This window comes from Chionomys nivalis, chromosome 18, assembly GCF_950005125.1.
Source record: "Chionomys nivalis chromosome 18, mChiNiv1.1, whole genome shotgun sequence".
Taxonomy (NCBI): domain Eukaryota; kingdom Metazoa; phylum Chordata; class Mammalia; order Rodentia; family Cricetidae; genus Chionomys; species Chionomys nivalis.
Genome location: NC_080103.1, coordinates 14348260 through 14360684, shown reverse-complemented (window position 1 = coordinate 14360684; position 12425 = coordinate 14348260). Strand labels below are relative to the sequence as shown.

The 12425-nt window shown below is 42.1% G+C and overlaps 1 protein-coding gene across 1 annotated transcript in view; it reads right to left on the bottom strand.

The window, feature by feature from the left end:
- Positions 1–12425, bottom strand: part of Spag17 (sperm associated antigen 17) — a 226544-nt gene that overhangs the window by 151806 nt on the left and 62313 nt on the right. Inside the window, exon 4 of the mRNA XM_057793886.1 lies at positions 4727–4858. Coding sequence (XP_057649869.1) covers positions 4727–4858 — 132 coding nt within the window. The remainder of the gene's footprint in view (positions 1–4726; positions 4859–12425) is intronic.

Genomic DNA, 12425 nt, shown 5'->3' with positions numbered 1-12425 from the left:
GTGTGTGTGTGTGGTGAGCAAGAGGGGCACAGGTGTGATACATGCCACCTGCAGGATGCATATGCATGGCATCATGTAAACGAATAATATCCTAGCTACCCATCCAAAGGGGCAGGAGAAAGAATTAGAGAATGTGAAATAGGCCCCGAAAGTATCATTCCTCGAGCCACTGGGTGATTTCTTGGGAAGGAAGGAAGGACTAGAAATAAAATCATGATTGCCCTTGGTATCAGTGATGGGTTAACCCAAGCATTTGCATCTTCGCTGAGTTTTCCTCCTTTTTTTTGACCACTATCCCCACACTGGATCTCAGGAAGTTATATGAGAAGTCATTAGAAGGAGCATATGACTGTTGACAGATTGTTCCGCAAAGCCTTAAGTCCCAAAAAAACACGACCAGACAGCATTTGGCTGCAGGAGAGCTCTGAGGCAGTCTCGGAATTACTGAGACACACAGGAGATGTGTTCACAGTGGTTAACAACACACCATTCCATCGGATGGTTGTGATTTGACTCCTAACTATTGAGAGCATAGCTGTTGGCCTTCTGAAATGTTGAACTTCTCCCCACCCCATAGTGCAAATTGGGACTGGTTCATTGTGCTAACCACATTAAATCATCTCAATGTTAGATGATGTGACGTGTCTGAAAAGGTAGAGTTAAATGGTCAAGAATAGTAGCTAACTATTACTGATTATTGCTCCTTTAAAAGACTACTCTATTTTTCTCCTCTAAAACTTTTCTAGAAACCTACGAAAAATTTTCACTAGGACAAATCAAAACAGCCAGCAAAGCAGAGCTCTGTTTGGCCGAGGCCAGCTGGGGAGTCATTTATTTCTCCTGGATTGCTGGGGTTTGGGGTTCCTTAGATCTTCCATTTGTGCTGGTTGTATCTTCGTTTTGATAATCCTGCCTCAAAGAATTCCAGCCAGCTAGTGAGGCACGTTATTTCTTTCCTGGAACCACACGGGTCCCACTAAGCAGAGCCCCTGTTCTTCCTCTGTTTGACTTCTTAAAATAGTTTCTGAAGAATTTAACCACAACTGAATCAAAACTAACCAGCCTTTAATTTCCTGGTCGGTCCCCATGGCCTTTCCTTTAAAACAAAACACACGCGAAAAATGGCATTTTGATGGCTGATTTCCAGCTCCTTGGGGTTTGGACTGGAGGAAGCTGGGGAATGTCTGTGGGAGCTTCTCCTAACTTCTCGTTTCTCGTTGGGAGCAGGCTCGTGTGGGCTTCATTACTCTGCATTATCAAAATTAGGCTTTCTTTTATTGAAATTTTTGCTGGCTACTATCAGTCGCTCGTTCTTTATGTCTGTCTTTCCCCCATTCTGGTGCATACGAGAAGGACAGCACCATGCTCTCAGCACATAAGCTACAAACAGAAAGAGCCGTCCTTTCAGACAAAAGCATTCGCTGTAATGTTCTCAGAAAATGCGAGCAGATTGAATTCATCCGCGAAAGACACAATTAAAATACATTTGAATCTTCTCGGAAAGCCCTTTGTAAATATTCCTATTTCAGTTCTGAAAGATGGGAGATGCCATTTACATTGGGTAGTGATATTCAAGGTCACTGATTTTGTCTGTCACGTAGCCATAGCCATTTTCAACTTTTTGGAACATTAACTATTTCCTTTTAGTTTTTCAATCTAACTGATATATAATGCACAATTAAGTAAATGCTTATAATTAATACATAATGCAAAATTTGGAGTTAATTAGAAGTCAGAGGGAGTGAAATTAGAAATTTATATAATAGCTAAATCACAAAACGTTACAGCACAAAAGCCAAGAGATTTATTTTAAAACCATACCGAATATTATGAGTGTGTTTGCACTCAGGACCCCGTGTCCGCAGATGTGTGTTTCAGTTAGCGTTTGCTGAGTTGATGAACTAAGGACAGAGAAGAGTAACAGGACTAGAACTGTAGAAGGATCATTGAGACAATGGTACGAGGGAGATTCATTTCTGAGCAAACACTCTCGCCAAATTTTATGGCATAATAAACAATCTAATTTGCTGCTATAATGCAGGACAATCATAATTAGAAGTTCTAAAACGTTAGAAATGTTTGTACAATAGAGCATGTTTTGAGTCTGCATCTATATCATTATCTGTATCTATCATAATCTATATCTATTTTGATATATCTGGATGCCCTTATCAAAGTGTTTTCAAACAGGTTTAACGTATTTAAAATTAGAAACTTTCAAGTGTATCCTAGAAATCAACATGCTAAAGATTTCACATTTTTTTCTTCAAAGTACCTCTTTCTTATAGTTTCCATGATATTCATAACCTAGCAAGTTTTCTTTCAAAGCAGAAAGCAAAGCAACAGCCAGAATCTAAGTGCAGCACGCTCTTCAACTTAACCGAGTCTAAAATATCTTTTGTTCTATCTGGCACTTAAAACTGTAATTTACTATCTACTTTTAAAGAAAATTTTGATTGAGGAGATAGGACCAAATATATAGTGACACATTGCATCTCTTTCAGGGGAGCTAAAAGTCCAGAGACAATCTAACTCCATGAGTTCTGTGTCCTCATCCTTGCCTCAACCTTTTTTTGTAATTACTACTATGGATTTTTTTTTTTTAAAGAAAGCATTCATTGTTCATTTCCAAAAATCAAGCACAGAAAATATAAAATATTCTCAGGGTTGGACAGATGTAAGCAATATACCAGAATTAGCACATGAAAGCAAATATCTCTGTAGACTTAATGGCAAGTTTGAAAAAGCTGAAGCCCCACTCCCTCTGCAGAAGCGAGCCTTCTGGGCTCAGCAGAGGCAGAAAATCCTCCATCGTGTTGTGAACACGCTTCCCTTAGCTGTTGCAGGCTATATGCCGCACATGCCTGCTTCGCTCTCTGCCAGACTTTTGGCTGACAAGCATTAACCTCAATTGTTCCAACTAACCTCTTGGGTAGGGTCGCCGAAATGTACATAGATTACCTCACCCTGCAAACAACCCCTTTCATCTCGCATTTCTGAGGAGGACTTTCTGGGGAGTAATCTATTCCAATCAGTTTTCATCAATTTATTTAGCACCTACTCAGATAGTTTCAGCTCAGACACAAGGGGCTCGTGCTCTGGGAACCACTGATAATAAGGACATTAAATTAGATTATGTAATTGTCGGGTCTTAATTGCTCAGAGTTCTCTTACTGAGTCTCATGCTTTCTTCTTCAAAATCTAAAGTTTAAGCCATGGTTTGTTAGACACTCGGACTTTCAACAAGCAAATCAGATTTTTCCATAGAATCTCCTGACCATGCTAATACAGGCCACAATTCAGAGAAATGCTGAGCAGAAGAATAACATACACATTTAATGTCATTTCATGCATTTAAAAAATTCCCAAGTGTCTACGATATTCTATTTTTATTTGGAGATTGCTCGCTGAAATCTGAAAATATCGTAGTAAACAATTATTGAATTTTAATGGGCATGAACACACACAGGGACTCTCAAGCATGCTGTCCATCTGTGCAGAAGCGCGGGCAGTTTACTAAACTCGCAGTTCACTCTCACGGTTCAAGTTCTCCCGTGACACTGGCATTTAAACACAAATGTAGAGAGTGCTATAGTAGTATCAAATTGTCTAAATTTTCCTCGGCTAACTCTTAACTTCTCTGAGTGTTTCTTGAGGTACAAATCTATGATCAATGACAGAAAGCATCGGTAGAGGGAAAACTCGAATGTCAAATATTTCTGTGAATGGAGTTGTTCTGGGTGCAGTGTGAGCCACCCCAGTGAGAAGCTACATGGGGTTCTCTTAGGAAAGTATGGAGCCCTATATTGCAAGTGCAAAGTGATGTCACCGCCGCCGCTGCCACCACCACCACCACCACCACCATCATCATCTTATGGCCATCACAACTATCCAGTTAGGACTTCAATCAAATAGGATACCTATGTCTAAGGATTTTTTTCAAAAGGTAAGGAAGGCATAATGAGAATATATTTACCTTTTCTTTTTTCCTTGATTGGTTTTTGCCCTTTCTACTTAAGGTCACAAGGGACCCACAGTCCAATCCATTTCCCATATGCACGCGCATACATATCACACACATACATATAGAAGTATTTGGCATCCCAAATATTTCAGCATGATTTGAAAACTAAGGAAAGCATTTCTTATTTCAAATAATGATCATAACAAATGCCTCTGAATTGGGCATCACTTTGCTTTTTAAAATGTATTTTTCAGATGCAAATGTGAATTAAAAAAACCAAGCTGGTTGATTTCCATAGGCAAAGCTAATGAAAAGTTTCCATATGTGAAAAATGAATAAATAGATGGTCTGGAAACAGGTGTTTGTCATTCTAATAAACCCTCCAAGTGAATACCACAGATAATTTAAATAGTTAGATCCTTACTTGAGGATTCTTCCCTCTTGTTTTGATATTTATTTCTTATGACCGTGTCTCTTTCCTGGGTCCCATTCTTACTACAATATTATAGAATTCTACCATAAAACCACATTGATTATATGCCCTGGATATTGCCATTTTCACAAATGAGGGAACTTATTTTTAATGTTATTTATCACAATTCTTCAAACATGTCTGTGAGTAGCTTGTTCCCTAAGGAGCAGAAGTGACGTTTAGATTTGCCAGGTCATGGACTATAGTAGCTTAGGATGGGAGGGGGGTGTCTTTAACTGTGTTCCCCTCACTACTTGCTGAGCTCTGGGAACCCATGTGCCGTACAGTACCTTCTTTTCACTTTCGCGTCTCTGCTGGTCCTTTGATTTAACCTGGAGAAGTTGAAATTTCAAGAGTTTCCCTATCAATGGTAAGGTAAGTTTCTCTCCACTATCCATAATGGTTCTTGCTGCCAGCAACACCTATAAAGAAACACGATTATTAGGAAGGGTGACACTGTGCAATCTTTGATACAGCCCATCAGTGCTAAGAGGACGGCATGGCACTTTATGTTTTCTGATATTTATCCATGCAAGGACAGGTCACTGCTGGCCAAATACACGCAAGGGAAATATGCCCAGGGCCACCGAGATTGAATCATTTCATTATCAACCTCGCCTCTGGCAAGGCAGTGAACTCTGTGCAGTGGTGTCAGACTCCCAAAACTGTGCTACACAGACACAGGCAGGGGCTCATCTGGAATGACTGACAGGTCACACACATGCTAAGAGAGTCTGTTGTTGTTTGGCAGAGCTGGTAGTCCAAACTGTCAAACTTTGACTTATTAGGACAATATAATAGAATCGAGTTTTGTAACGGTGGAAATGACTATGTTGGCAGTCTCTTTTCTCGGTGACCAAATCCAAGTGAAAGATAAAAGCTGCTTGACACAGGGGCACCATATGAATGTCTCCCCCCCACCCCCCGGCAGCTTAAAGCTGATCCTGTTGGTATGTGGACTAATTGGGGTGAAATGAGGTTATTGAGTTTTCTTTGGGTGACGACAGGCCCTGGGAACATACAGCTGTATTGTCCAGATGTGTGGTACTGACAGCCTATTTTATGGCTGTGTTTTTTACAGCTTGTTTCCCCTAAATTTCACACAACTTTCTAACATCTGGGCCCTTTTCCTTGGAGCCCTATAACCACTTTATTTACTGCAAAAAAAATAAAATCATGTAAAATATACCATAAAAGTTGTTATGCGTTTCTCTTTGTTCCTCTTGTCTCCCTAATAAAGTCCGCTTCTATCTGAAGGATTGTCACAGGAGCAATCTAGCGAAGGATTTTTCAACTTTTGTTTTTTAAAGGAGCATCATATTTATTTATAACCTCGAGATGGATTAGGTGTTGCTAGAATGTTCTGACATGTGGCTTTTCTCCCCCCGCCCCTTCGGAGCACTCGCCCCTCTGGTGCATATGGTGTCAATTTCAGGCGCTCGATCTAGACAATGACCGTGTACACTGCTTCTCCAGAGCCGTGTCTTGTCTGAGGCTCACGCTAGTTCTTGGGTCAGGGTTTCCATGACCGGTCCAGTCTCTCTGACTTTTTCCCCTTGCCAAGAGAAATAGCTTAAAGAAAGGGGGGCGGGGCGCATATTTTGCTCCGAACTGGAGAAGGCCCTGTGGATCTTCATGTGCCAAAATGTAATTGGACTTTGTAGAGAATCCACAGGTTCCTGCTCTGCACTGAGAATGAGAAACCCAGGAAGAGGAGGTTTTTAAAGATTTCCTTTCCAAAAACAAAAGGAACAAATAGAAACCCCAAACTTGTGGGAGGGGGATGGGGGGAGATGAGTGCTCCCAGGAAGCACAGTGCTTGCTTTTAGGGAAAGTTCTGTCTTGCTGGCACAGGTGATGGAAAGGGCATGATTGTTGTGATTTTAGGGATCAAGAAAACGGACAGGACACCTGCAGATTCTCTCCATTTAATGGTGACCAGATCCAAGATGTTCCAGGATCCTTAAGGGGAACTGCTGCCCAGGAACTGACTACACAATGAAGCTGTGTGACTGGACCCAACCCCAAGGGTGGGTGTTACTGTTTGGTTTGAGATGTCATTTTTCAACAGAGGCTGAACAGTGTGTTGACAATCAGGCTGCTTTGTGACATCTGGTCTCAGATATTCAACGCTGGGGTTTTAAAGCTCATGGCAGTCTGGCCTGGCACATTCTTGTGGAGTACTGAGATTATGGCGGCACTGAAGACAATCTGTGCTGGAGCGGGCTACCCAGAGGGGTAGCTCAGCCTTCTCCTGGGGATCTGCAAGGACAGGATTTTCACCTGTGCCCAGCAAGGTTTGGGTGAAGCTTGACTGGTGTCATGGTTACCAATGGGATGCATGGGGATGTGCTCCCTAGTCTCTTGACTCCAGGAGTCCACGAACATTGCCTCCCTGAGGTAAAATGTACTAGGAGCACAACCAAAAGTTCCCAGAGAGAAGCCTTTTGCAGTACATGAAAGTTAATTTGCATATCTGAAAGCTGTGGCGTGCTGGGTTTCAGTAGACACCTGACATTTCACCAATGGACCAGGGATGTCTTCCTCTTGTGGGGAGATGGGTGGTGGTGGGAAAGGCCACCGGGACAGCAGGCACTCTGCACTCTATAAGCTGAAGATGCTAAGAGGGGACAGTAGAGGGTGATGGAGCTCCTGCTGGTTCCTTCTAGCTGGCCCTTCTGGTCCGTATGGAAACCACTCAGTGGCAGACAAGCCCACAGACAGCTCAACCTGAACCTGCAAGGGGCACCACCAGCAATGGTAAAGCCTGGACACCCCTGTCTTCTGGGCTTTCTCTGACATGACTTGACTCCAGATATGGCTCTTTTGAATGCCCTTAGGATAACTAATGAAATTAAGAAAAACAAGTCTGTGCCAACTTAAAAGTTGAGACCGAACACTTTATTGTGGGGTGTGGACTGTCCCCAGGAGGGGCAGCAAAGAAAAGGTCTGTGCATGTGAGCTCCCACCAGTAGGCCTTTCTTTTCACACCGTTACTCACAGATGCAGAGTCAGATATCAGGACTTGGGTTTCACATGGAAAACAAATCCTTGGTGGACCTTTGTTTGAAGGATGCCATTTAGGGAATTAAAAACTAAAAGGGAGGATTTAAGAGATGATTCTCCTTTCTACAGACCACTCTGGAAAGGCTTTGTTTAGCCCACCTTATGTGTGCATATTAAGGAGAAAGATTCAACCTTCCATCTTTCAGGACTCGGAAGGAAGCTTGTCCAGAAGTTAAGGTCAGTGTGTGCACATGTGTCTGGGTATGTATATCTCTTTTTGTATGTGTTGCAGTCTGTGTGCTCTCTCTGCTCTCTCTGCTTGTGAGTGAATGTGTGTATTCAAAAGCAAGATAACAAGGGCTGCAAGTATTGGGAGACTTGATGGAACACAGCAGCAGGAAGCTGGCTTCAATTAGATAAAAACCTAGGTTTCCCAAACTGATTAGAAAAGCAGTCATATTATGGGTTTGAACCTGGGCACTCATCAGGTCATCGTTCCAAATAAAAGTGCCTGGCTTGAGTCAGAAACCCAACATGAATCCCAGGGGTGAACTGGACTCATTAAAATGGTGACAATTGTCATAGGTTGAGGCCTTAGATTCCCAGGGAGCTCCATAGGTCAGGGCTGTAGATGGAAGGACCTGCCCCATGAGAAGGCTTTGAGTATGACCTATTCTTTGAAAGGTCACTGTAGAAGAATATCAAGCATTACATTGGAGGTGGGACACTTCAGAAGTGTGGATAGATGCCCTTTCTCTTAGGATGCTTTGCGACTCTGAGCTCGCCAAGTGAGAACAATGTCTGCCTCTGTATCACCGTGCATGACAAAGACTCCATCATATTTGCCATCTAGTGATTTGAGACAACAAAAATAAAAGAAAGAAGCTAAATCTTTTCCTGGTCTGGACGTCGGTCAGACCCACCCACAGATACCAGTGCTCCCCCAACACTCCTCCTCTTTGTAGTACCTTCTCATATACTAGACACAGGCAGATACCTTCCCAGGGCTTAAAATTGGTACCTACATTCCCATGGCAAGTGGATGGATAGATGGATGGATGGATGGATGGATGGATGGATGGATGGATGGATGGATGGATAGATGGATGGATGGATGGATGGATGGATGGAAGGATAGATGGATGGAAGGATGGGTGGATGGATGGATTGATGCAAGGATGGATGGATGGATGGATGGATGGATGGAAGGATGGGTGGATGGATGGATTGATGCAAGGATGGATGGATGGATGGATGGATGGATGGATGGATGGATGGATGGATAGGAATCCGTGAGGTTTCTGCCTGATTTCCCCAATGTGTTTACCACATGGGACAGTTAGTTCACTGCTTAACATGTGCACTTGGTCTCAAGTGAGTGCTGAGGATGCGCATAGATTTCAGACCTGTGTTTCTCCTGCCAGGAGCACAGTTTTATGGCAAGCTGAGAAGGAAACAGAAAGCAGTGACTATGTGTGTGAGACAGGGGATGTAGAAGTCCAGGGGAAGCCATTTCTTTCAGAAGCTTTAAATAGCGATAGTCCCCCTTGCAGAAGAAGAGCCTTTGGTTAGAGAATTTCTCTTGGGGTCTATGGAATTTTTCTCTAACTGTGGCAATTTGCAAGGCATTATTTTATATTTAGCCCCCTATTTTGGGTAGATGACTTAGGATTGGGTGGATAATCTAGCACACAACAGCAGAATCTCCAAGAGTAGAGGCTGATGCTGGCCAGACTAGCACAGAGCTGAGCAAACAGGCATTTGGATACAGAGGATGTAATGTATATATATTTTTACTATCACCTTCTTTTGGATAGCTCATTTCCTCAGCGTATGATTGATTCATTAGCCATTCCCACGGTGAAAACATCTCAACAGTAGAAAAATCAAGGCAGTGAAAAGAGACTATCTTCCCAAATGTGGTACCAGACCTCTTTCTAGAGATGACCACTATGAAGCAATCCACATGCAGCCTTCCACAATTCCCTGCACACGCATAAGTGTATCTCTCTCTTCTCTCGTTCTCTCTCATATATATGTATATGTATGTGTGTATGTATATATACATATGTATGCATATATACACATATATGTACACACACATCTACCCTCTTCATGTTTTATACAACCTTTCTATTTATATGAACAAATAATTTGTGGCTTGTGTTTTTATATAAAAATATCTGGAACAATTTGCTCTACTGACATGTTTTGCTCATGTGTGTATATTTTTTAATAGACAGTAGTCTTCTCTTGTACGTGTGTTTGGTCATTTAATTAGGTACACAAGCAGGCTATTTTTTCATATTAGGTGTCCATATATTCTTATTAGTAGCATTTTTGTTCCTACCAATATATCATGAGTAGGTCTGTTGTCTACCATCACCAACACAGGGCATTCTTCATCCTTATATCTTTGTCTATATTGATAGTGATAGCTTTATTTGGAGGTGGGTATAATAATTGAAATGTTCTTTGTCTTTATTGTAAGATATGGCTTATGTGTATGGTGTCTAATGATTAGTTGAACATTGCTAGAAGCCAAAGGTATTGAATTTGTTATTTTTTTTAATGGGCTAAAATTAGCACATAAGTAGTCATATGCTATGGTCAGGGTAGGTTTATGATGTAAAACGTGGGGAAAAGTTTAAAATTTAATTTAAATTAAATTTAAAATTGTGTTTTGGAGTCTTTTTGTTTTATACACAGAAAAGACAACTGTTCATTCCCACCCTCAACAAACACCAGCAGTGTAAGTAAGCAAAGACTGTACATGGTGACCGTAACAGTGTGTGCTCAGGCTCACAGTGTGCTGAAGGGGGCAGCATTGAAGATCTGTGGGGGCTAGGCTGATATCTTTTCTCTGGACATTTGGTAAGTCAATTGCTGTGTAAAGATAAAAAGGGCTGGTGTGAGGCAAAAATCAAAGGTCTTCAGATCACTTCTGATTTCTCTCTGTTACATTTCTCCCTTCTGGTAGGCTTTCTCAGTACCTGGGGCCTCTTGCATCCTAATACTCAGGAAAATAGGAGAGATTTCACTTGGCAACTCACTTTGAATTTAGTTTATTTGTATGGGTGATTGGCTGTGTTTTGAGACAGTGTGCTTCAGTATGGAATGTGGGGGAAGCTTTCCCAGCAATGAGTACTGGACATGGCTGTGTAGGATTGAGGGCAGGAGATGACTCTTCTCTCAAACTCAAAGGACCTCCATACCCAAGGCCAGCAGTGAAAGCGAATGCAGTCTTAACCTTTGTGGTTCTTGGAACACCTCTTTCCCTGCTTAGAGTTGCAGTAGCCAAGGAACAGGCCACTCAGGAGAGAAGTTCTGGATGAGATATGGAAGTCCTTTCTTGGGGTTAGAATGCAAACCGTCCTCCACCAGCAATGTGTTTGAACACCTCCTTTGGGAGGTGGGGTCTTCCTGGAAAAAGTGTGTCATGGGGGGTTGGGAGGCAGGGCCTGGCTGGAGAAAACGTGTCATGGGGTGGAGTTAGGGAGGCGAGGCCTGGAAGGAGGAAGTATATTTCTGCCAGCCAGCTCTCGGGGTTCACAGCTTCGCTGTATTTTCATTCCCCGACACACTTATTTCTGTATGTGGATAACTAGTGATCAGCCAGCATCCCGCTCCTTCTGCTGTTGGGCATGGCATGCTGTCCCCGCCATTTTAAACTCTCCCGCTGGAACCAAAATAAAGTCTTTCTTAAATAACTACCGCACCCTCTAACCAGGGTGAGAGCTGCGCAAGCATGGGAAACGTGGGTGGGGTGGACATGGATACCACACAGATGGTGGGAGAGAAAAACATGGAGTGTGCGGAGTGTCAGACACAGGGTCTGGCTATGCATGCATGCATGGGACTTGTGGAAGTGTGGGCTGTGACTGTTATTGTGTGCGCACGTACAGGTGTGATTGCAAAATATGAGTGCATCAAACAAAGTTTGGAGCTAATTGAGTTTCTAAAATATACACAGTGTTTCTATATATTCTAAAAACGGGCATTTGTGCTACTAAAAAAGTAAAAGGAATAACAGCAACACTTTCGATTGGTAGTTTAAAATGAATGCGTGTGATGATCTATCATTTTGATTTATGGTCAGAAAACAAGATGCTGTGTCTATCAGTTAAGGATGCGTCAGATTAACTATATATAATTTATTTATTGTATACCGCAATTCTATTTCTTCAAAGAGTATATTGGGGCAGTGTGACTATTTACTTATGTAATATACGCTTATATTATACTTGTCATATATCTGCTAATAGAATTTAAAAATCAGTGGAATTATTTGCCCCAGTCTGTGTGTGTGTCTATGTGCACAAAATGTCAATGTTTAGAGTCAAGTGTTGCTCTCCATGGACTCAATTCTATATACTTGATGAGAAGGATGCCGGAGCAGGTAACCAGCAAACAGTTGAAAAGGGCCACTTAACACTGAGGTTTGTTAAGGTGTGTTAAGGGTTCTGGCCCGGAACTGAGGAGTCTTTGTTGCCAGGAATGATCAGCCTATTGCTGAAGCCTTTTAAGTATTTACCTGCAATGTGACTTGAAGGCACAAGTTAAGACATTACAGTCTTCCCAGGTAGCTTTGAACAAGTTATTTAACCCCTTCAAGCTTCAGAGTTTTAAAGAAAATCCATCTCTAAGCTTCTCATCAGTGGCACTGTCGATACTTTGAACCAATATCCCTTGTCGTGGAAGGTTTTCCTGTGAACTATAGGATGCTTCTTGCACTATGGCTTCTACCTAACTGTGGCAGTCAGTATCACCAGACACTGTCAAAATGGTATCTGTGGGTGGGGACTGTGGATTGGCCCCTATTGAGAAAGATCTATGGAAAGAGAAATGAGCTGTTCTCATGTCAATATTGAGATTTAAATGAACACCTATAAAGACTCAGTGTGGTGAGCGATACATTCATCCTAATTGTTAGTTAGCTCTTAGGGGTATCTATGTATGGACTATGGGATGGGGACTTCTGAA